We start from the raw sequence: 26,826 nt of genomic DNA on the forward strand, positions 1-26,826 counted from the left end.
GGGGTCTATTAAGGATGATCTTGGTTTACGTAAGGCAGATGTTTATCGCATTCCTTGTAGCTGTGGCATGGCATACATTGGTCAGACCATCAGGACCGTGGAGGACCGGTGTATTGAACATAAACGGCACACGTGACTACAGCAGCCTAGCAAATCTGCTATTGCCGAACATTGTTTGGACACTGGTCACCCCATGTGGTATAATAATACCGAGATATTAGCATGCACGTCCGGCTATTGGGATAGTGTGATTAAGGAGTCTGTTGAAATTAAATTGGCTAGCAACCTTGTGAATAGGGATGGAGGCTTTTGTTTAAACTCGGCCTGGAATCCTGCTCTTTCACTTGTTAAAAAACATAGGGACAGAGTTTAACGTTTCCTCAACTACCAGTCCATAGTTTCTTACTATCGATAGCTCTGACTTCGTTCATCTTTGGTGGCTTTTGTTTAGGTGTGTGTTATCTTTTCTGTTAGACTCGCAGAACCGAGCTCTCATGTTTTCTGCACTTCGTCTGGTCGTTGCAGTTAAGCCTTGAAAATGGCGGAGTGTGCATCCGCTGAAATATCGGCAGTTGTCGAAAATTCAACCTGGCTGAATGCCCGTAAGTACTTTTAATGCATTGTTATTGTCAGAAGAGAAGAGAAATTCTGTCAAAGAGTATCTCCCATGGAGCAATCAATGTATGTTGTTACAATATTAAAAGCATTAACAAATCTTAAAGTATATAGTGTGGTGTCACTGAGGCCCAGGCTGGGCAGCAGTAGGGGTGACGTCCATTGTTAGGTAGAACGCAATTGGCAGTTACGGCATTACAAGCTTTTTTGTGCATATTAAGTCCACAATGTCTCTGCAAGTAAAATCAGGTAAGAAATGAAATTGTTTGGTGTTGTCAAAGAATATTTTGATTTGTTACAACTTCTGCAGACTTAGACGATGTCAGACAATGCACAAAGCTTTTGCCAGGTATGACGTCATCACTACAATTCATCTAAGTTGGATGCTTTGACTATTTAAGTATTTGTTGCCTCAGTGTTGCAATTTCATTGTCACAGATGACCAGTTTGGTTGTGAAAGGGGGGGGGGGGCATTTTATAATTTTGGTTTTGAGAGAATATTGGATTAGTAAGTGGCAACAATTTCTACACTATCCTGGATTTATAGTAGGAAAGCAGTTGAGCTGGGTAAATATGTGCATGCATGATTTTTATTGAGTATCAGCGCCATCAGGTCAAGAATAAGAAGTTAGAGCAAGTCATCAAATTCTGATCAAAGCATATGTAACTTCATGTAACTGCTGCAATGAATGTACACAAACAATGGGCCTCGACAATTTTAACACATCTGTCTGTTATTTATGAGTGTACCAACTTCTCCCAGAGAGTAGTTGTAGCACATTTCACTATCAGAATACATATAGTGGGGCACAGCGTGCTGGTTGCTGCACTGCTGGTAAGATCTGGTGAGTTTAACATGTTGATAACATGCTGTTGAACTTCGATGATACAGAACATCTGTTATTTTCCCTCGTTGTTAAATGATGTGTTGTTTTGTCTGACATTAAAATGTTCAAGTCAAATTAATGTAAAATATGAGAGTAAATAGTGAAAAGTTTCAATTTCATTGACAATCTGATGAAATATTTAACCCCCAATGAGCAGAGGGTTTAGTTCAGACAGGAGGTCAGTCTGTGAATGTTTAGCAGTGTTTTTCATACCCTGACTTGGCCCCGGTCCATTCAGGTTACCATGAACATGAGCCATGTTATTTATTTCAACGTTTTTGGTGACTAAGTGTTTTCCTTTCTTCTACACCTTAATGGCAAGAATACTGTGGACACTCCTATCTTCCAAGATGACAACAGCAATGTTCACTATTGGTTCTGATTTTTTAACACTATCAGCCATTGCAGCTTGAATGGACCGTTACATAAACAGGTCTTAATTCCATAAAAATGTCTGGGACTGTCTGGACCAGACACCAACTGGTGTCAGACACCAACCTATCAGACCTCCGGAGATGGGAACTTGCCCTTCAATATATTCTCTCTTCCCATTACCCACCAGGCCTCAACCTCCGCTAATTTCAAGTTGCTGCCCCTCATACCTCATCTGTCATTCAACAACATCTTTGCCTCTGTACTTCCGCCTCAACTGACATCTCTGCCCAACCTCTTTGCATTTACATGTGTCTGTATATATATATATATATATATATATATGTGTGTGTGTGTGTGTGTGTGTGTGTGTGTGTGTGTGTGTGTGTGTGTTTTATTGTGTGTATCAACATACCAGCACTTTCTTGTTTGGTAAGTTACAGCATCTTTGTTTTTTTATATATATTTGGTAAGTTACAGCATCTTTGTTTTTTTATATATATTTTTCCCATATTCCATATATATTGTCAAAATGAGGCTATTATCAAAGTGCTTTTACACAATATTACTATGTTGCCTCCTGGGGCGAGTGAACTTATATCACTTTATCTTTATTAAAATTGTGGGTCAGCCACAACTCTGATACAACTACACTTCATCAAGCTGTTTCACTCGACAGATGTGAGCATCTTCGGAACTGTGTGAAATACTGTGTCCCTTGGCTACAAATGTAAGTTATGTTGTAAATTGAAACTGTGTTCAATTTACAGCATGATTATATTGTTAATTGAAACCATGCTCAATTTACAACGTGATAATTCACATTTAGCAACCAAGGACCACATGTTAAATACACGAATATCTAGATGTGTATAGTGCCACCATCATACATAAAATGGAGTAATATAACTTGGACACACAAAAAACCTGCTCACCAAGTGACAGCAGAAAAAAAGACAAATGCTAAGGAAATACGCATGCTTTCAGAGCGAATGGCTCCTTCTGGCTGAAGGGTTGATGGGAAAGATAGTACTGAGCTTTTTTGGAGGGATCAGCATAACAAGATTGGATGTGATGGTTCGGGAAATCTGCTTTTGAACTAGTCTGCTGGGGTAATTATGTACACTGAAGGATGAGGTAAAAATGGTGGGGCACTCTGCAAGAAGTCTGCATCTGAATGAATATGTTGCCTCAAATGCAAAATCTGTATTGTAGGGAATGTCTTACTTGAAAAGAAATATATATATATATATATATATATATATATATATATATATAGAGAGAGAGAGAGAGAGAGAGAGAGAGAGAGAGAGAGAGAGAGAGAGAGAGAGAGATATGGCACCAATGGTGGCAAGCAAGGTGTGTGGCAAGAGAGGGAAGGGCACAGATTTTAGGTGATCTAGAAAATGGTCGATATCTTTAAAATTGGAGGGTAGTCTTTGTACCGCAGGTTGCAGGTGTTGGTAAACAAAGGCAGTGTCACCTTAGATACTTTTAGTACTTGCCACTTGAATGCCTGTAAAAGCAGCAAAAAAATGTGTGTACTATAAAAGGAACCTATCCAAAAACAAATTTAAATATAAATAGATTGGTACAACAAGCCAGATCTTCAGTAACATTTGCTACTGTCAGGAAAACAGGTAAATAAATAACAAGTGATTAAGACACACTATCAGTAATCCCGTTATTGGAGTTTCTTCCTTCCGTTCATATATGGAGCACGGGAAGAATGACTGGTTGAATGCCTCTGTGCATGCTGTAATTATTCTGATCTTAGTCTCACGATCCTTATGTGAGCAATGTGTAGGGGATTGTAGTATATTCCAAGAGTCACCAGTTCAAGCTGTTTCTTTAAACTTTGTTAACAGACTTTCTCAGGATGGTTTACATTTATCTTCAAGAGTCTTCCAGTTCAGTTGCTTCACCATCTCTGTGACACTCCCACATGTTAGACAAACCTGACCTTTCGTGCTGCCCTTCTCTGTATATGTTCAATATCCCCCATTATTCCTATCTGATATGGGTCCTACATACTTGAGAATAATACTCCAGAAATGGTCGCATGAGTGATTTGTAAGCAGTCTCCTTCATAGACTGATTTTTTTTGCACTTCCCCAGTATTCTACCAATAAATCGAAGTCTACCACCTGCTTTACCCATGATTAGGCCTATTTGATTATTCCATGTCATATCCCTACGGAGTGTCACACTCAGGTATACCCTCTATCCAACATAAAATGCTGTCCCCTCCCTACCAAAAAGTCCTAAGTCCAGTCACATATTGCACTTGGTCCCCCGTATGGTTGAACTTTTGACAATAAGCCTAGATGTGGTACCGAGTCAAATGCTTTTTGAAAATCAAGAAATACTGCATCTACCTGATTGCCTTTATCCAAAACTTTCCATATGCCATATGAGGAAAGTGTAAGTTGGGTTTCACATAATCAATGTTTTCGGAATCCATGCTGACTGGCATTCAGCAGGTCATTCTGTTCAAAATGCCTCATTACATTTGAGCACAGAATATGTTCTAAGATTCTAAAATGAACTGATGTCCAGGAACTGGGAACAGCCTTTTTTTTCCATGGTTTTAAATCCAAGACAAGACACACATGCTCGACTTAACTGACAATTGTTTATTCACACAATCCTGATTATCTGAACAAACAACTTAAACGTACTTCCAGAATCTTCCGGGTTAAACTCCAAATAAATGAACACTTCTTCCATAATTTTTAGATGGCATAAATGGCTCTTCTTGCTGCTGCCAAGAATGAAGTCACTTGCTAGAGCATATATTTAAAAAAAAGTTAAGTTCTGAAATGCTACTAGTCCACTCGTCTTGAATGCTAAGTTCTTTTACGAGTACAAGTGATACCAAGTTAAATTTCCTTACTAAAATCCTGAAATGATGTCCTAGCCTAGACCTGCCTAGTTGGTAGTGTCCAGTCCCCAGTAGTGCGATGTCTTGGTCAATAGAGCAGCAGTGAACGGTACACCGGGCAATGACAGCTTCAGTGATGGTGGTGGCTCTGGTGGTGGTCATCAATTTCGAGCAGGCAATGTCACTGCTTTCTGTTGCTTCAGTGAGAGCTTAAATCCTCATTTCCCAGAGGATTACTTCATTTCGGCTGGCTGCAGAGCTGTGCCATGGAAGCAGAACATAGTGCCGATCTGCGCACTCAGATTGCGATGTCAGTGCAACTGCTGGAGTCACCCTCTGCTGCCCTCCCTGCTGACTTCCTTGCACTTCCACGGTATGAGCCGAGTCATGGATGTTTGAATATTGTGGCCAGCAGACATTTGGCTGCTGGCGCTCCAAGGTAGGCGTGCTGCACCACAAAGGATCTATGATATATTATAGTCAGAAGAGGAGCAAACTCAGCCACTGATTCAGTATAGAATCTGACAGGAATATCACAGACCCTAGTGCTTTGTTCAGTTTTAATGACTTCAGCTGTTTCTCAACACCACTGATACTAATTCTTATTTAATTAATCCTCCAGTCAATCTAATATGAAGTATGGCAATCAACGCAGAGATCTTACAGAACGGATGTGCATTCTTGGCACTTACCATATGGAATGAAGGATACTTTTATTTCAAATAGCAGTAAGCGACCTAGACTAAAGATCGAGGAATTTTAATTCATAAAAGTAATTACAATTTAAACCTCTTTTTACTGTATCACTTTAAAATCATTTTAATAATCAGTTTTGATATATATGTCCGTGTCCATAAAAGTGTCAACTATTTACCATGTTTATAATATCATCAGTGCCAACATGAATGGTCCTATTATTTACCATCTTGCTTAAATAGGAAAGTTTTGTGCAATCTAAAATTTACTACGTCCATGAGTATATGAAAAAATATACTTCTGTAAAAACAAGAGTTGCTGCACCAGATGTGTATGTTGTAAATACCTTCCTCTCTATATGAATCGTGAATCTGCAACATTAATTAAGCCCACATTTCCATGGTTTTGAGTTATGGGCACAGCAATGTACCAATGCCCAACTCACGTCAGTTAATACCTAAATGACTTTAGTCTATATCTTCTGTACATTATTTCCAGTAACAGAACATTCATGTTTACTGGCTAAACACCCTTAGTCCAGAACTTAAGTTGGTTTGCTGGTCAGGTAACGATAATTATTAACAGATTGATGTATAGCTTTATGTTGGTAAAATGTCTATATTACTTTTATTTCTGTGGTAGACTTGTGGTATGTAAGTTCAAAATGAAAATGGCATCTAATGGCAGTTCTTTATGTACTGATGTTTTGAAAATGAAGAAAATAATGACCAAACAAAGAGGAAAGGAATTAAAAGGGGTGCAGAATACAAGAGAGCTATGATAAAACGTGCCAACATTAAATGTTTGGAGCATGTAATCATATGGGGAAGTTAGTTTCACCTACACAAAGAGGACCTGCTTGTGCATAAGTAATTTGGATTTAATTTTGTTTAACAATATTATTGTACTCACTATTGCTGTACACATCATTGTAGCTTGTCGAGACTGGTAATGACATTAATAACGGCAGGCTCTTATTTATAAAACAGTCATATATTTCAGATGTAGGAAACAATGTTTCAAGTTTATTTCCAAAAATGCATTGATAGAAGCAGTTAATTACACAACAGAGTTTAAACTAAGAATGAACAAGATATGTTCTTACAGAAACAAATTGAAAGTACTGCCATAAAAAGATGAAGAGGAAGGAAAAACAAGCCTGGTACTAGGGCAGCTATGTCCAAGTATTATGTTGAAGATTAAGACAAGCAGAAGAGGCATTTAAGAAAGCCTTTCTCAGTGTTTATTGGGTTACTGAATCCAGGATGAAGAGATTGTGTAAGCTGCTGCTTAACGGCAAGTCTCCTAAAAACCTACTTGGTAAACACCAATGAGAGAATGCAAAAGAGGCTAATGTGTGTGTTTCTGCTCATGCTCATATTGCGTTATTTCCAACTAAACAAACCACTACAGAAACACAAATGTTTTCTACTTAAAACAGTGGACTAACTGCAAAAACAATGCATGAAATGTTTCTTGTCACATATCATGATAGTAATTTGTCATACCACCATTATCACAGATGTTTCAATAACCAATTACAATTGAGATTTGGTGGGCCCAGTGTAGACACATGCATTACGTGTGAAGAACTGAATGTTAAAGTGAAAAGCAGCGCACTTAATGATTGTGCTGAACATGTAGCTGCAGAGTAACTCCTAGTTCACAAATGCCACAGCAGAAAGTTCTACAAAGCACTGGAAGATGCAACCACTGAGACAAACAATTTTCTTTCTCTAACATTTGACTATATTCATTATGTATGCTAACTTAAGATACCAGTTCATGACATGTATTACTGTCATCAACTGTTTTCTCTGTGCATAAGACGAAAACTAATTCAGTATCCTTCTACATCTACCATGAGGGGCAAGCTAAGAAACGTCCAAATGAGGTATGCAGTTTTCTCCTCCATTATTTCAATATCTGTGTCTCCTCTGGTTGTATTGTGACAAATGACCAGGCATGAATAAGAACAATACACTCATCACATTTTTAATGGCTGTAAGTGCTCAGAGGCCTTTTTTGACTGTCATATTTTTTCTCAATCAGAGGACACTCCTTTCCACCAAATGATAGGGTTCGCAGTAGTGAAAAGACTTCTGAGGTGTGTGGGCAGACTCTACACAATGAAGGATTTGTATGAACACACAGTCAGCTTTAATGCTAGAGGAAATTTTGCAGTTACTATAATTGAAATGAGATGTTTATGATTACAATTGATGGCCACACTATTACAAAAGAAATGCCAATTCCGTAGAGAGATCTGTTAACGAAGTTCCTAGAGATAAAAAGGTATCTTTCACTGTTCCATTTTTTATGGAATTCCACTTTTCTGCAGAATGGATCAGAATAGTTGTGGCAAAACCATTCGTAGCAGGAAAAATGCTCAAGTACATTCCCGATTGTAGTGAATCCAAAGCATTTTATGAGAAAATTGCAGCTTGGAAAACAAACACAAATGAGTAAAATTACAATTTCATTTTGGAAAGTTTGTCTTGTATATTTATTTACCTGGATGATTTGCTTTTCTGTGTGTTCTGAATGTGTTTTTCAATTAATAAAACACATTTTTCTCTGTTTATATGTCAGAATTTTATTACATAAGAAGCACAACTGAAGTTAATTTGGAAAACAACTTCAGTAGTCTTTTTTAAAGCAAAATTTCAGCATAAAGGGAGTACAAGATCATGCTTTTGTAAAGACAGTTTTATGCAATTTCAATGTATGTAACGTATCATGCAATAACGTAATGCAATATCTGCTACAGTTTTTTTGTTGTTTCTGAAAATATACCTCTAGGGACTCAAGTTTTTACAAAATCATGATGGGTACATTTAATCCACACTTATTTACTAGTATTAATAAAATGTAAATACGACATGTACATGTACATTAATTGCTACAAAAGCAATGCTTATAATTTCAATTTGTAATTTTAGTGTGACTTTTTAAATTTATTTTAATGAGGAGTGACAAATTTTAGGTGTGCGTTAATGCCCATAAAAGTGATGGGCATTTGCTGCAGTTTAATGATTGATTTTTTTTTTTTTTTTTGCATCACACTTAATTAGGTAGTTTTCGACCAAATCATATATTGATAGGGCTCCGATTCACACCACAAAACCAGACGGGTTTTGCTGCTTAACATTAGAATGTACCTGGCCAGAGAGTGTACGTTAACTGTACACAATCAATTTATTCTATTTTATGTATGATGGCAGTACTATACACAGTCAGATATGTTTAATGTGTGGCCCTTGGATACTAAACATAAGTTACCAAGTTGGAAGTTGAATCTGTGATTTTATCATTTTCTGAAGGTGTTCACATCTGTCAAATGAAATATGTCACTAAATGGAAATTTTATGTGGCCTGTGGATGCCTCATAATTTTAATTAGTAATGATTGCTGCCCTGGAAGCGATGCCTGCACTTGCTAGTTTTTTTTTCCTTTTTTCTTTTTTTCCTTTTTTTTTTTTTTTTTTTTAAATCAGCATTAGCAAACACTTTCCACTTATAACTTTGGACATTTCCAGATCACATTTCTCTATCATAAACCTTGCTGTATAATTACCTTCAGAATGGTCAGATCATCAACATTTAAGTCTTAATCTTCTGAAGCCATATGGAGGTCATTATAGTCCAATTAAAATTACTTGACAGTTGACAAGTGTCACTTGCAGCTACAGTGTTGTCACAATGGCTGCCAGCTACTGCTGGGTTATAGGCGACAAACAAATACGGTGGGTCACTTTACAAATGCTGCTATGTATAACACACAGTTCTTTTGGAAGTGGCTGCCACAAGGTATGACAGAAATGCAAGATTCTCAGTCAAGATGCTATCCTCACCATTCCACTGCGATTAAAACTAATCTCTATGAGCAAACTAAAGACAGAAAAATTTCAGTTTCAGTGCTAAAAGCAAACTGTAATTTCTCGTGATCATTGGTTACCTGAAACTATCCTCACACTGGCTACACGACTGATTAGCAGTCCTGGTTGGCACAAGCAACACAGGCAGATTCCAAAAGATAACAGTGAGACAGGAAGAAAATAAGAGCAAATAAAAAGGTCTACACAATGATGAAAATGATGTGGCAAAATATTAGAAATAAAAAAAATTACATTTAAACCAATTAATTGAATAAAAATAACAGTCTTTTGATTAGATTTAGAAATAGAAAAGTTTCAGTGCATTTGACAAGATTTGAAACTATGACATTCTTTCGAATTTATACACTAACCACTGTGCTACGTTGATGATGTAGTATTTATGACTTCGATAATCGAGTTGCAATGATGAATTTCAAGTATGAATCACTTCCTGTGTGGAAGAGTCCACTAAAAGAAAGCTGGACAAGGAATTGGAAGTGAACTGACCAACTGTCATTGTAGTTTGGCAACTGCGAATGGCTAGGGAATGATGTTTATTGCTCTGATTGGGAGAAATCAGCTAGAACATAAGTGTCAACTACCAAGTAATTTTAACTGGACTGTAATACCAAACACAAATCCACCAAAATACAGATGATGTGGCAGCTGATAACCTCACGAATTTTTAGTATACTTCTGAGGAGAATACTGATGTATCACCAGGCTTGTATGAGCCTTTCCTTATTTTAGGATGATAATCATAATTTCTTCCCTCCATGAAATCATACACAGACCTTCTGTCATAACTGGAGGAGAGATGGAAGAAAGTGCTAAACCTCAATTTAGTAAAGATTAGTCTGGTCACTTTACATGTTTTATGCTCAAATGAACAACATGCTGCTAGCAAAGTACTCCACATGTACCACTTTAAGACACTGTCTACCACATAAACTGATATAGTTACTGTTTTTATGTTCTTATCTTTAAATTTAATCAAACCTAAAACATGCAGTATCATCAAATATGCTCCTGTGGTTAGGCAATTTCTTCCACCAACCCTTTCAGTATTATTAAAAGTTCCAAGGATGATTTTCCTTGCATAAGGATATAGCTGCTGCAGCAAGCTGCAGTAGGATATTCTCAGGTTTTGTTGCTGTGTTCTGGACTGCTACTAAGTTAATCTGATCACTCACATTGACTCTTTACTATTGTTGAAACTGAGTCCAACCTACCCCTCTCTCTGTCAGAGCTTGCAGTTTTGATATGAATTAAAGTCTTATGTTGTTGGGTGGTGCACACAGAAAACAAGAAGGTGCCCAAGTAGCACACAACAATAGAAGTTTATGTTTACAAAAAATCAAACAATAAGACACGAAGAACAGAAAACAGATTAACCATGATTGGGATGTAAGAAACTGGCCTGATCTATAAGAGGAATTGTCACTATCAATATAGTCCCACAAAGGTTAGAGAGACAGCACACAGTCTGTCACCATAGGTCACACTGCCTTAGCAAGGTTGGAATCTGTTGACATCACAATCAGTGATTGCACTGGCATAGTCCTTGGCCTGGTGCGTAGTACTGGAGGCTTGTCACACCATGTCACTCTGATTCATTGTCTACTTCAGAGTCTGCTTCATACTGTCAGAGAGCTGCAGGTGGTGATCCTATTATGACCACTCAGCATATGGATGCCAGGAAATGGTCAGCATCACATGGCATAAGGATCAAAGACAGTGCTGGCTACGTCTGGTGATCATAGCACCCTCGTTACTACAGCAGATATCTCAGTGCAGAGCAGCAACTCAGAGGGCAATGGTGTGTGGCATGTAAACTAACTCATCAGGCACCTGCAATATACTGTACTCCTCTTCTCTTTGGAAGAAGATAGCAAAGGTATTTCAATACATAAACAGTAGTTGTGGCAGAGGTGACAGTGAAGAACATGGCAAGTATTATCAATGTCAGCTTAATATTTGAATATAATAGAAAGAAACATTCCACATGGGAAAAATATATTAAAAAAGATGCTGTGACTTCCCTAACGGAAGAGTGCTGGTAGATAGACACAATACAAAAACACACACACAAATATCAAGCTTTCGCAACCCACAGTTGCTTCATCAGGAAAGAGGGAAGGAGAGGGAAAGACTAAAGGATGTGGGTTTGAAGGGAGAGCGTAAGGAGTCATCCCAATCCCGGGAGCGGAAAGACTTACCTCAGGGAGAAAAAAGGACAGGTATACATTCGCACAAACACACATATCCTTCCTCACATACACAGACACAAGCAGACATTTGTAAAGGCAAAGAGTTTGGGCAGAGATGTCAGTCGAGGCGTCAGTACAGAGGCAAAGATGTTGTTGAAAGACAGGTGAGGTATGAGTGGCGGCAACTTGAAATTAGCGGAGGTTGAGGCCTGGCGGATAACGAGAAGAGAGGATATATTGAAGGGCAAGTTGCCATCTCCGGAGTTCTGACAGGTTGGTGTTAGTGGGAAGTATCCAGATAACCCGGACGGTGTAACACTGTGCCAAGATGTGCTGGCCATGCACCAAGGCATGTTTAGCCACAGGGTGATCCTCATTACCAACAAACACTGTCTGCCTGTGTCCATTCATGCGAATGGACAGTTTGTTGCTGTTCATTCCCACATAGAAGACTTCACAGTGTAGGCAGATCGGTTGGTAAATCACGTGGGTGATTTCACACGTGGCTCTGCCTTTGATCGCGTACATCTTTCAGGTTAACAGACTGCAGTAGATGGTGGTGGGAGGGTGTATGGGACAGGTTTTACACCGGGGGTGGGGGGGGGGGGGGGGTTACAAGGGTAGGAGCCAGAGGGTAGGGAAGGTGGTTTGGTGACTGCATAGGTATGAACCAAGAGGTTACAAAGGTTAGGTGGACAGCGGAAAGACACTCTTGGTGGAGTGGGGAGGATTTCATGAAGGATGGACCTCATTTCAGGGCAGGATTTGAGGAAGTCGTATCCCTGCTGGAGAGCCACATTCAGAGTCTGATCCAGTCCCGTAAAGTATCCTGTCACAAGTGGGGCACTTTTGGGGTTCTTCTGTGGGATGTTCTGGGTTTGAGGGGATGAGGAAGTGGCTCTGGTTATTTGCTTCTGTACCATGTCGGGAGGGTAGTTGCGGGATGCGAAAGCTGTTTTCAAGTTGTTGGTGTAATGGTTCAGGGAGTCGGGATTGGAGCAGATTTGTTTGCCATGAAGACCTAAGCTGTAGGGAAGGGACCGTTTGATATGAAATGGGTGGCAGCTGTCATAATGGAGATACTGTTGCTTGTTGGTGAGTTTGATGTGGGCAGATGTGTGAAGCTGGCCATTGGACAGATGGAGGTCAAGGTCTAGGAAAGTGCCATGGGATTTGGAGTAGGACCAGATGAATCTGATGGAACCAAAGTGAGTCCAGATCATGAAGATGTCATCAATAAATCTGTACCAAACTTTGGGTTGGCAGGCCTGGGTAACCAAGAAGGCTTCCTTTAAGCGACCCATAAACAGGTTGGCATATGAGGGGGCCATCCTGGTACCCATGGCTGTTCCCTTTTAATTGTTGGTATGTCTGACCTTCAAAAGTGAAGAAGTTGTGTTAGGATGAAGCTGACTAAGGTAATGAGGAAAGAGGTTTTAGGTAGGATGGCAGGTGATCGGCGTGAAAGGAAGTGCTCCATCGCAGCGAGGCCCTGGACGTGCGGGATATTTGTGTATAGGGAAGTGGCATCAATGGTTACAAGGATGGTTTCCGGGGTAACAGATTGGGTAAGAATTCCAGGCATTCGAGAAAGTGGTTGGTGTCTTTGGTGAAGGATGGGAGACTGCATGTAATGGGTTGAAGGTGTTGATCTACGTAGGCAGAGATACGTTCTGTGGGGGCTTGTTAACCAGCTACAATGGGGCAGCCGGGATGTTTGGGTTTGTGAATTTTAGGTAGTAGGTAGAAGGTAAGGGTGTGGAGTGTCTGTGGCATCATGAGGTTTTGTAGAAGGCCTAAGGTTCTGAGGATTCCTTGAAGTTCTGCCTGGACATCAGGAATGGGATTATCTTGGCAAACTTTGTATGTAGTGTTGTCCGAAAGCTGACACAGTCCCTCAGCCATATACTCCTGACGATCAAGTACCACGGTCATGGAAGAATAAAGATGGATCGGTCAGCTTTCAGATCACGGATAGCCTGGGCTTCAGCTGTGGTGATGTTGGGAGTAGGATTAAGGTTTTTCAAGAAAGATTGAGAGGCAAGGCTGGAAGTGAGGAATTCCTGGAAGGTTTGGAGATCGTGATTTTGAGGAAGAGGAGGTGGGTCCCGCTGTGCTGGAGGATGGAACTGTTCCAGGCAGGGTTCAATTTGGATAGTGTCTTGGGGAGTTGGAGCATTGGGAGTAGGATTAGGATTATTTTTCTTTGTGGCAAAATGATATTTCCAGCAGAGATTACAAGTGTAGGACAGTAAATCTTTGACGAGGGCTGTTTGGTTGTATCTGGGAACGGGGCTGAAGGTGAGGCCTTTGGATAGGACAGATGTTTGGGATTGGGAGAGAGGCTTGGAGGAAAGGTTGACTACTGAATTGGGGTGTTGTGGTTCCAGATTGTGTTGACTAGAATTTAGATTTTAGAGGGGAGTGGAGCTGGAAGTGGGAGATTGAATAGATGGGAGAGACTGGGTCTGTGTGAAATGAGAGGAGATGGAGGTTTGTTGGAAACGTTGTGGAGGGTGAGCAAGTTGCCTTTCCAGAGGTGGGAAACCAGGAGACTGGGTAGTTTTTTTAGGGTGGCATGCTGTTCTAATTTGTGGTTGGCCTGTAGGAGGATGCTCTGAACAGCCAGTGTGAATGTGGGAGAGGAAAGATTGAGGACTCTGATTAGGGACAGGAGTTGACGGGTGTGTTCATTGGCTGAGTTGATGTGTAGGTGAAGGATTAGGCGGGTGAGAGCTATGGATTGTTCAGTTTGGAACTGGTATAGGGACTGATGGAAAGAAGGGTTACAGCCAGAGATGGGAACTTTAAGTGTGAGGCCTTTGGGGGTAATGCCAAATGTCAGACAAGCCTGAGTGAATAAAATATGGGAGCGTAATCTGGCTAGGGCGAAGGCATGTTTGCGGAGGGAAAGTAAATAAAACTTAATGGGGTCATTGTGGGGATGTTGTGAGGGTGACTTGGTATTAGAAGGTGGAAAGTGTAACATGAGGCTAAAGTGAAAATAAAAATATATGAGGAGAGATAAAGGTGAAGTAGAAATCCACTGGGTTTGTGGTGTGAAAAAAGTCGAAAAAGTGTTGGTTTAAGCTGAGCTATGTTGATTCTGTGCCAAACTTAGGTTGGTAAACAACAATGTGTACAAAGGTTAGGTAGTTGTGTTGCCTCCAAAACACCATAAAGGGTGGAGAAATATGGGAAAATTTTGACAAAACTGTGTGTGAATGTATTAAAAGGACTGGCTATGTGGTGGCAGATTATGAAAATGAGGTTAACAACTGTCTGACAAAGAAATAAGATATATATGAAAAAAGTCTTAAAATTTGTGAATACTTTTCTCAAAAAAGAAATATAATTCTATATGTATAGATAGTAAAGAACAATTTTGCTGTTATTTAACAAAAAGAAAAAAAAAAAACACTGAAGATGCTCTAACTCCAGCAATACATGGCTCTGTAGAAACAAAATAAATAAATAAATACAAAAGTGATTTGTAAGCAAACATGAGTGAACTCCAACCTCAAGACATATATTTATGTTTAAGGCACGACAGAAGATTAAAATTTAATGTCCTGTCAATAACATGGTCATTACAGATTGAGCTGAAGTTTGGATTACGAAAGGAGCCATTCCAGCATTCAAAAAGAGCTATTTTTGGAAATTGTGGAAAACCTAAATCTGGATAGCCAGATGGGGATTTGAACCATAATCTCCCTGAATACAAGTTGAATGTACTACCTACTGCACCACCTCACTCAGTAATATTTAGTTTTAGTTTGGCCCATTATAAGTAGTCAATTGGAGTTTTGAATTCAATGTTGATCCAGTGTTGCTGGCAACACTAAGTTACCTTTCCAGTCTTGTGTCCCACATTCATCCTGCAGGAATTTTTTTTACAAAAATCCCAGCAACAGAGTTTGTCATCTTTTTTCTTAAAAATTAATGCATGTTAACCCTGCTACAGCTGTATATGGTATGATACAGCAGTTACTATGTAAGCACTCCTCTTCTAAAGCAAACTATACATTAAAAGTAAAGTAGAAACAAGGCCCTGGCAAAAGCAAAGCTGTGATGACAGGCTGTGAGACATCCCTGTGAAGTTTGGCTGGTGTGAGCTGTGATGACAGGTTGTGAGACATCCCTGTGAAGTTTGGCTGGTGTGAAAGTTTCCCATGCATGTAAGGTTCCAACTTCAAGCACACATATCACACACTTTTAACCTGCTGGCAAGTTACAAATTCTATGTTAATATACATACAAAACTACAAGCCTAAACTAATCCTGTCATCCCAATTATTGCTGGTAGTGATCTGATAACTAACTGCAGTGTCAATGTGAGTGTGTGATTGTCTTCAACATAGGACAGCAAAACATGTCTTGTCTAATTCCTTGTTACTATGTCATACTACAAGCTCTACCCAATGAAGACAGATGAAAATCCACTAAAATGAATTGAAATTGATTTGTGCTCTGGGACGAAGAGACTATGTGCTGGTACCAGGTTTCACCCTCTCCTTTCTCTCAACATCTCATCATCACAAATGCTACATGACACTACACTACACTAAGGCACGCACGCATACTCGCACATGTGCAGTTTTCATATTTCGCGAAAGAATGATGCTGCAGGTGTGAAGGCTATTGCCTGACTGTGTAACTCATACGAAACAGAACTACAAATTAGGGTATCATGAATGGTCACAATATTGTCTGACCCTTCGGGAGTGTGTCATGAAGATGGTGAAGAAACTGAACTGCCAGAGTCTTAAAGATAGACACAAACTATCCTGAGAACTATCTTTAAATGTTGACTCTACGAGTTACTAGAACCTGCTAAATATAATTCCCTCAGGGATTTGTGAGGATGAGATTAGATTAATTACAGTGCACTCACGGGAATTTAAATGTTATTCTTCATGTGTTCCACATAGAAATGGAACAGGAAGCAGCTCTAATAACTGGCACAATGGGAGATACCCTCTGCTGTGCACTTGACATTAGTTTGCAAAATGTGGATGTAAATGTAGAGCATGCCTGAATCATTTTACAATTTTTCACATTAACAGACAAACAAAATCAAAATCATACCTTAATTTCAAATATGGCTGCAGTTTCTGCAAATAGCTGGTATATGCTGACAAATGGGTGCTTAGCTTTCCTAGACACGGTAGTGTTTCAAGTGAGACTAGTGGTTCCATTTCCAAACTAGCTTGAAATTCTCTATAACCTTGTTCAATAGCACGCAAGTAGTGTGCATTGTTTCGCAAATGGGAAGACAACTGCAAAAGTAAAAATAATTGAAATTTTTCAGACACAATATTTCATTAAATGCAAATTAATATTGCTAAAAATACATATACCAAGAGTATTCAAACATTAGAAATATAATCTTAACCTTAATATGTCTGGCATCATTAATTTCAGTGTCACACATGATCTTTTCAAATGCCATAAAAACGTGAGAAGAACGGACAGTTAAGATTTTAACATCCTTTCAACAAAGTCAGTAGATATAGGGAAAATTCATAATGGGAAAGAACAGGAAAGGATATTGGCTGCTGTGTTTAGGAAACATCCTGTCACTCATGACAAGTGATTATGGTATCCCTGAGAAACCTAAATCAAGGTGACTTGATGAGGATTACAACACACATTAATTACAAGTTGGACAAACCAACGTTCAGAGGCATAGACCTATGAGCTGTAGTCAAAAATTTGCTTAGAATAGGGGATACTGTGTGCTCTGTGTTCATGCTCTCCACTGTGCCATCCTCTGTGGGGACTGCTACATCTACATTTGCTTCCAAGTTATGGAAGCCACATGGGGCACTATATTTTACAACCACAAGCTAATGACTAAAGATATGACTGATCAAGCTAGCAAATAATTTAATAACTACAGTAATTTGGAAAGTTATGCTGGAAACTTAACTGTCCAGGTAAAGAGGACAGCAGGTTAGAGTTCAACGTATCACTTGCCATGCTGCAATCATTAGTGACAGAGCTCTGGCTCAGTTGGGAAAGGATGGGGCAAGAAACTTTCTGTGGCCTTGTAATTTCCTCAACCATGAATATCTGTAACTCAGGGGGTTATAAGAGGATTTGACACACACTCTTCCTCCTAAAAAAAAAAAAAATCACTTTCCTTGGTAACTACACCACGTGAATAATCATTTGAGATACTCACACCACACTAAAATAGGACTTAAGTTGCTGCTAATCAAGCAAAAACTACATGGGTAAATTTAATCATCAGAAACATCTCAAATTAAGAAGCAACTTGGAAATACTATTTCAGAACACTAAAAGTAAATTACCAGCAAGATGGAGCACCATATCAATGAATAAAGAGAATATTGTTTGAAGGGCAGGGAGAAGTATTAATCCCACTTTTAAAAGAGTTGAAGAAAATAATTCTCTAGAAATAAAGACATAGTGGGAAAGGCATTTAGACTATCAAAGAGAATGTTGTGTATTAACCAGCTAGCACAACTTAATCAACAACTTTACAATTATAATCTTAAGATTGCCTCCTACCTTCAAAAACATGCCACATAAGTCTCAAGCACTGAATATATTTTTAAAATGTAATATTAGCTGAGCTACATAAAAATGCCTAAATGTTGCTTGCTGCTTATTAACTGCAAATGTAGATCAGTCTACACGGAGCACAAGTGCCAAAACAGAATATTTGTGTTCTTAGATAAGGTTGTGTTAGAGGTGCCGAAGTTTGTCTACTTTGTATTGTCAGGTTTTAAAGTACTCATTCTAGTATTTAAAAGCAACTGTGTGAACTAAGTTTGATTGATTGAATAGTTCTAGCAAGCCATCCTCAAACAGGACACGTTAACTAATGTCAATGTGGAGTTATACAAGGTTCGTGACATCACTTCCTGTAATTTCACGTCAAAGACCAATTGCCTTGCTTGAAACACGAAGTAAGTTCTGCAATATTTTGGGACTGTGTTACAAAAAGTTGAAGCAACAAGTGGCAAAGGTACACTCTATGTCACAAGCAGAGCTTGTGAGACACCATACTGTTTTTTTGTGTTCATTTGAAGCTCATATTTGGTAGATTTCGTATTATAACTTAAATCCTACGAATATGTGTTGTTTTTAAGTACCAGCACATTGATGCTTTATTGAAAATGCATTACTGGTAGGATTTGTTACAGTCAGTTTCTGTCTCTATTTACACCTTTACATTTTCTAAAAGGCTGTGGGACTTTCTTATTAAAATAGAAGAAATATTTTATGTTAATATTATATTAATGTAAATACACATTAAATGTAAATATAAATGCGCTCTCTCTCCGGAGTGAGTTCATCCAATTTTGTGACGTTTTATCAGCTGGTTTCTTTAATCACCAGACAAGAAACTTCCCTTTTTGCCTTTAACATGTTTGTGGATACTGGAGTTTTTATTTATTTATTTATTTATTTTACAGACAGAACATCACACATAGTATACAGCCAAGGGAGGAGTCTTGCACTTTATTAGAGCTACAGTAGGCATTTTATGCATATCGATTCTCTTAGATAAACTGTATAGTATGCAAGCCAGATACAACTATTAGGTCTACAACTTTGCTTCCACGTTTTGCAATAGACGGCAGTAGCGGCAAGTGGAGTTCAGGTGGTTGGTCATAGGTATAATACAGTAGGCTTAGGCATCTGTAAACGTAATACCATAAAAATATTAGTCGATTTGTGATTGCATCATAAAGTTATTCACGATTAAGTACATCAACTTATGTGCCCATTTATCGCCATTTGCAGGAAGTTTTAATTTTCTGCTTTAACATGAAGAAATCTGTGGCTGTGGCTCTTAAAATGCTGGGTAAGACCAATGGTGAGGGAACTATTAGTGCAAGAATGTGCAGATAATGTTTAAAACGTCTTAAGAATGGTGATTTTGATGCCTAAGACTGGCATGGCAGTGGAAGACAGAACGTTTTCGTAGCTACTGAAACAGACAAAGACAGTCACAGGACATCATTACCGAAAGCAATTGATGCGTTCGAGCCCAGCACTGAAAAACAAACAGCCACAATACAGCGATAGACACGCAAAGGTAATTTTGCAGGAGGCCAGTGCTCAACCCCATGCCGCAAAACCCATCAAAATATACATGGAAATGTTGAAATGAGAAGTCCTACCCCACCCACAGAATTCTCCATACATTGCTCTCTCTAACTACCGCCTTTTTCGGTAAGTGGTATACAGTCTGGCTGACCAGCACTTCCAATCATATGAACAAGTAAATTTTGAACCAATTCATGGACCCCCACAAAAGACACCCCACCCCCCTGGGATTTGTATGCTATCCATAAGATGGGAGAATGTAGTGGCCAGCAATGGGCAATACTATGAATCATAATTTTTTTTGTATGTCTTTCACAATAAAGCCCCAAACTTGGAGAAAAAACGGCAGAAGCAAAGTTGTTGATGTAGTAACAGCTGCCACTGGAAGAGTGCCACTGCCACATATTGTGTTAACTAGCACATTGCATGTGCTGTGGATACTGGTCTCTTGCGAGGTTAGATTTCCTGTGCAAGTCCCATTAGCTGCCTCGTCCCCTGTGAGGACACCAAAAAAAGGCCTATACCATTGTCAAAATTCAGAATCCTATTAGTTCATGACCAATAATACTTTCTTTTTCACTAAAATCAGATGATGTGTCACTAATATCTGTGACAAGTTCACGTAAAATGCTGTCCCTCTCCTCTGTTGTTGGATTTGAGAGTCTGGACTCTTCATCACCATGATGTTTGTAGCCCTTCTAGCTGGATTGGAATTGCAGAAAGACATTTACAGCTGTGTCGAAATCTATACTGAATGCCTTTTGTAGAGCCTAAGACCTTCCGATAATCATGACTGTTGGACTTCCCATTCGTAATATACGTGTCACAGAGTAGATCCAGTATTTTGTTGTTTTAGTCTTCTACAAAAACAGAATTCAACGTTTCAGATCAGTATAGCCAATATGAAAGTGTAACAGAGGCGTTGGGCTGTCTTAAATGGGAACCTTTGGAAGAAAGGCAATGCTGTTGAGACTCGGGTAGATAATTTTGGAGACTGGTTTGCAACAAGACTGTGCAATAGCTTTTATCATCCCTATTGTATGACTTACATACTGACAAGGGATGCAACATAAGTCCTGCAGCATGAAATGCAACATATATACCTTTATGCTAAACTGAACTAACAAAAGGAATGACAAACTGCCAGAAATGGCTGCACATGTTCTATACACAAACATTATGTAGTTACTAAAATAGTATCTTAGAAAATCATCCACGAGCAATGGAATTGGAGATCGCTGACTAGTAGTATACAGACACCGAATTAGTAGCCATTTTAATCAGTAACAACTCACCCACCATAACTCACCAAGCACAGTCCGATGCAATCTCAAGGCATGCACGTCTTGCTCTACGACATCCAAGGTGTACTCCACAGGACTGACATTGAGTGACTGGCTGCCCAATGGTAGTTACTTTCCCATACTGAATTGGTAAGCCGTTTGCTTCACTGTGACCCTTTTACCCACAGCTGCTTTTCGTAATAGCCAACACTAACTGCTGTCATCATCAGAATGTTATCACCCCCCTGGTAAAAGACTGGTGGCAGCAGTTCTATGCAGATCAAGGTATTGTGCAACCACCTTCACATGTGGCACATGAAAAAGACAGTGACTACTCAGTCCTGGAGATAGTGTCGGATGTTTCAGCACATTCAGTCTGGCTACAATCAGATATCCTGATATCTTATTTTTAGCCCACTATGTGTTCAACTGCCACAGTAACAGACAGTACAATGTATGACAGTATGCCAGTCATGTGACACACTGAAATATCCATTCACCATGGCACATCTGTCTCTTTACATCACAGCATCTCTATGAGAGGCCTCTCACATGCTCAGTATTTACTGTGCAGTAATACTGTGTCAATATAGTGCAGACAAGGGCAAAACGAAGAATGGCACAATATTACTGCTCAATATTTGTTCCTGGGGTGTGTCAGAACTCTACCTTCATAGCATACATGTCAGTGTTCAACAATGTGGAGCTCTTATTTATTGTGACCAAGTAGTTTCCCTACAAAACACAAGCAAAAATTATGCAGAATGAACAAAATGGGTATGAAAAGGTTCCAGTAAAAATTCAATGGGCCAGCAGCTCATCCATGTCAACATAGGTTTGCAAACAACAACAACAAATTACAAATTAAACAAATGAACTATGCAACTTACTGTGTACATGTATAGTTTAATATGTATTTCTCAACTGTAATAACTGCTGCAAATGAAGTACAACAATTGTATAATGATTATTGACTGAAAGCTTAAATGATCTTATGCATATGGAGGGACAACTGTTGCAAGGGTGGTCAAGGATGGTAGGGGGCCAGGGGGGGGGGGGGGGGGGGGGGGGGCTAAAATCTTACTTCTTGTGACTACCAAGTCTGCCCAAATGAAGACCCATCTGAAAGTATGTTTATTTTCTACAGACGAAGATACTCCTTCAAATAATAAATACTTACTGTTAAGACACACAAAAGATATAAGTTCATAACTGGTTTCAAAGGACAAAGGATGGTGCAATAGATTCTTAGTTCACATTAGATTTACAACTTTCTAAAATAACTTTATTGTATACGAAATTACATGACTATGATAATTATATGCGAACAAACATGAAATACAAAGAAAGTAATTCCAATTTTTTAACACAAACCTTTGAATTAACTGGACTTAATTTCTCATGTGATGCTTGAAGCCGCTGCTCGGTGTATGTGTGAAAGTCTGACAGTGCTGAACACAATTCACGAACATGAAGCCCAGCTTGTGATATCACATGCTGAATGTAGATATGCCGCTTACGGTCATGGGTTGGCACATTTAGCTCATTCAATTCACTATTGGCTGGAACATTAAAACATGTGATGGTTATAAAAAACAGAAGTATACTCACTTAGTAGTAACAATCTAAGATAATAATTAATATTTAAGGTTTAAAAGCAAACACACTGCATTTTTTTCACTCATATTAGTGGTGGTTGTTGGGTTGTTTAAGGGGGCTAAACAGCTAAGGTCATCAGTCCCCCATTCCAAAAACAGGCAAGACGAAAATTTACGGAGCACGTAAAACCCCAAGGGGGGAGGAGACGCCCCTCCCCCCAGTCACTGAAAGAACACCAATGTGGCAGCGAACACTAGAGACAAGAAGAGTACAGACGAACACCGGACAGAAAGAAAGCGAAGAAAAGAAGAGGGCCGGAGACTGGTTGACTGACCATGAGAACGAAAAAAGGGAAGAGTCAACCATCCGAATACACACTAAAATCTGCAACCAATGAGAGACTCGAGGACAAGAGACACAGAAAGGGAAAGGGGCAGGCCCCCCCTAAATGGAACCATAAAAAGGACTACAACGGATAAAATTTAAAATGTCATCAGCCATGGAGGCATCGTTGCATAAAACCAAAGGCAACGTGCCCGGGAGATTAAAAGACTGCCGGAGGGTGCGCAGTCGGGGACACTCCAACAAAAATATTATATTGTCGCAGAAGAAGCTGAGTAACACTGTGGAGTAGTGGTTATGATACTAAACTGTTGCATGGAGGGTCGCAAGTTCAAACCTCACCTGGACTGTACAATTTTAATTTCTATATTTAGTTCGAGTACATTATAGAAGTATCCACAACTGTCAAGAATCATTGTACTGGAATGTTCTGTAGCTGTATATATATATATATGGTACGTGTTCTGGCTGGAGGCAGTTGGCTCCATGCTCTTGTATGTGCAAGTGCTGAATAAATCTTCATTAAGTGAAGTTAGTGTTCATCATTCATCTAATTACACCTTCTTCTATGTGACAATATTGTTCTACTAAGGACAGAATAATCCATTAACATAACTGGCATGATTGGAAAGTGTTGCTGAATGAATACCTTGGCTGAACACTGCCAAACATACTAAAAACCTGTGAAATATGTTTCAGTACCGAGGAAAGAATGGTGTCAGCACAAAATGCTATTGGTAGTGTGTAATATAATAAAACTTTTCAGATAGAGAATGCAATGCAGCATGATCAGGGACAGGCACAGGCAGCTTACAACCATCTTTCAGACGAGCAAGGTTGGATGATTCACACACAGGGCACAGGATAGCTATACCAGTAGATGACACAGACAGTTGGCTTTAGAGCAACAGGTGGGAAACCCACTAACTTGGCAGTACTGGCACAGTGACAACACACAAATGCAAGTCCAAACAGAGTACAAAACTGAGCAATATGAGTATATATTCCACAAAATGTGCAAGAAAGAGGAAAGAGGAAAAAGTACAATCCATAACATTTTGCACATGACTTCCTGATTGCTATAACTTCGAGTAGTACATTCCTCAAAAGACTAATAAGCAAAGGACTTTCCACAACTAACCAAAAACCAAAATGATGGGTTTTCAAAACAGCCATCTTAGGGTTGATGATAATTCACTAAAAATCGGAAGAAATAATGCACTGATCGGGAAGCGGGAGAAAAAGCTGAAAATCTGGTGTTTCTCGCCTAAATCAGGAGAGTTGGCAGGTATGTACTGTCATGGGAAAACAGCAGTTGCCACAGTGGGTCTGGTTTCAGAACAGACACATGATGAAGGCAGGATCAATGAAATCAGCCATCTCGTCTAAAGAGGAAGCAAGAAGAGCAGAAACACTGGGACAGCTGGGCTGCAAGTCATACCTTGGCGATCCTCCCTCTTCACTGAGAAACCAGTGGCAAGTTTCCATAGCGAAAGCCAAAACTTGACATTAGAAAAGGATAGCTACCTTAAGCTGCACAAGGATTATCGAAAATGCAAAGCCTGATGGTCACTTTTGAGCAACAATCTGTTGGTAAGGTTTCCATCTCACCCATGTTCCTGTTCTCCTTGCTTACGTCTTTAAGCATTCTTGGTATACCCATGTGACGACATGCCACTTCACCACAATTGTAGGGTAAAAAAAGAAAAAATCCTGTTAAGGTCTGTGAGATGTGCAGCCTTTAAGAGTATGTAGCACTTAACAGTCGTAGCAGTTCACTTAACAAAAAGACAAATGTCTGCTGTCTTCTTGACCGCTGCGACTGCCTTGGAGAGCTCAGCTCCTTCCACGTGGCTGATTACAGCCATCTTCCCTACGTTGCTGAAAGTGAAAGACTTGCTGTATACTGTGCAATACACCTAGAATTCAGATGTCTTGTGGGCCTCAATGCCCTCACACTTCCAGTCATTCAGCCATTCAGCACTGAATTCCACTTTGCTTGGTTTCACCATGATATTCTACAAGAACAATGCGAGAGTTGCCACATGACTGAGGATGAAAAGTTGTTTGTTGACAACATTACTGCAACAATCAGAAGCTGGTGTGCCTTCAAAGGTGAGATGCCACACAGAAAACAGATTTTGTCAAGGAGCCACGGATATTTCCAGAGGATTCTCTGATATCTGCAGCCTCCACCTATTTGTTTGTGAAGGCCTGACCTTGAGATTGTACCCACAGAATGCAAAAATAAAATATTCACAGCACCCCCCATTCCTCAAACGGTCTGAGTTATTGAAATTAGATTTTGGCAATTATAGCACGGAAATATCTGAGTATTTTTCTACATGATATGCATGTGGAATTTTCTTACCTACCGTGTTATATGAGCAACTTTAGACTTATGTAATGGAATGAAATTTTTTTTAAAGTCTTTGATAGCTGCTGTAATAAGAATTACTGTGGCTTTGCAACATAAGTTAAGAAATTACATATTTGGTTTTATACCAAAAATGTGATTTTTCATAAACTTTTGACCTGAAGGACCACATTTCCTCATTTAATAAACTACTGTTTCAGGATTCTAAATTGTGCAAATACCGCTTTCTTTGGTCAAAGGAAGTAAATTTTAATACAGAAACAAGCTGTTACTCGAAATTCACCACTTCTGAGTGAGTGGTTTTCAAGAGACAAATATAATGAATGGGCTGGACCAATGACCATATCGTAAAACATACAACTGTACCATGAAATATTTTGTTTGTGAGAACTGACATACACACACTACAGAAACAAGAATGTAAAAAATAGGACACAAAGATCTGGTTGAAAAATTTATATACAGTATTCCAACTGTGGACCACTGTGTTGTTATAAAAACTAACTACAAAATTTGAAATGAAGGTTCAGAAAAAAATTCCTTTTTTTATGACCCTATGACCTTTATAACATTTGAAGTTATTTTAAATAAGTCTTAGCATCTACATACGAGAAACAATAGTGCCAAATGAGGTTTCCTGATGTGAGTAAAAATCTTAAGTACTAACATCAACGACCTTTGTAACAGTTTTTAGATGGAGAAAGCAAGCCAAATGGTATGTGTGTTTCATTAAGACCACTGATGTTATTTCAATAAAACTAAACAAATCTGGTGACAGAAGTATGTATCTCCTTGGAGTCTTAAGAGAGATTTAAAATACCTTCAAAAATTTCAGTGGTAAACTCAGAAAAAAGGTAGGCCTCTTCAAAGAGGTGTGTAAAGTGGAGAAGAGTTGATCCGATGGGCAGGGCCTGTACATTAGTGAGAAACGATGGGCTTCAGATGGCCAAGCCCATTCTGTTACAGATACCTGCAGAAATGGCCTGCAGTTTTGGCCCATTGTGAAAATCCCTGATGTGGCCAGCTATTCATGAGCCACAGAGAGCATGATGATGAAATGAGGCGCAGTGATCAATCCATGCAACAGATAACTTGGGCAAATACTTTGAGGACTAATAATAATGAGGATAGGCAGGCAGTCACCATAAAGATGATGGCTGTGTTTCACACACACACACACACACACACACACACACACACACACACACACACACACAAAAGACACAACTCTTGCACAAACGATCGCAATCTCTGGCCGTTGTGTCTACAGCCTCTGAGAATTAAATCGAACTTAATCACTACTCCTCCTCCACCTCCTCCTGCCTGCGTGCCTGCCTGCCTGCCTCTCGTCGGCTGCTGCTGAGGGGAGTGATAGGAAGGGGAGAAGCAGTAAGAATAAGGGAGTAGGGAAGCAATGCACGTACTCATCTGCACCCAGTCAGCAACAATGCACGACATCTCCATAAACAAACCATTTCATGTACTGAAACAATAATGAGAGATTTCCAGTTTTTTCCTTCAAATTTCAATGATATTTCCCTGACACATTTGATATTCCCTGATTTGCAGAACAGCAATGCTCAATAAATCTCACTTCTG

General features: G+C 39.3%; 1 protein-coding gene across 1 annotated transcript in view; it reads right to left on the bottom strand.

Annotated features, from left to right (window-relative positions):
* Window positions 1-26,826, bottom strand: part of LOC126361426 (protein phosphatase 1 regulatory subunit 21) — a 211,721-nt gene that overhangs the window by 81,505 nt on the left and 103,390 nt on the right. Inside the window, exons 6-7 of the mRNA XM_050007789.1 lie at window positions 22,284-22,471; window positions 16,630-16,820 (exon numbers count right to left, since the gene is read on the bottom strand). Of these exons, the coding sequence (XP_049863746.1) occupies window positions 16,630-16,820; window positions 22,284-22,471 (379 nt within the window). The remainder of the gene's footprint in view (window positions 1-16,629; window positions 16,821-22,283; window positions 22,472-26,826) is intronic.

This window comes from Schistocerca gregaria, chromosome 1, assembly GCF_023897955.1.
Source record: "Schistocerca gregaria isolate iqSchGreg1 chromosome 1, iqSchGreg1.2, whole genome shotgun sequence".
Taxonomy (NCBI): domain Eukaryota; kingdom Metazoa; phylum Arthropoda; class Insecta; order Orthoptera; family Acrididae; genus Schistocerca; species Schistocerca gregaria.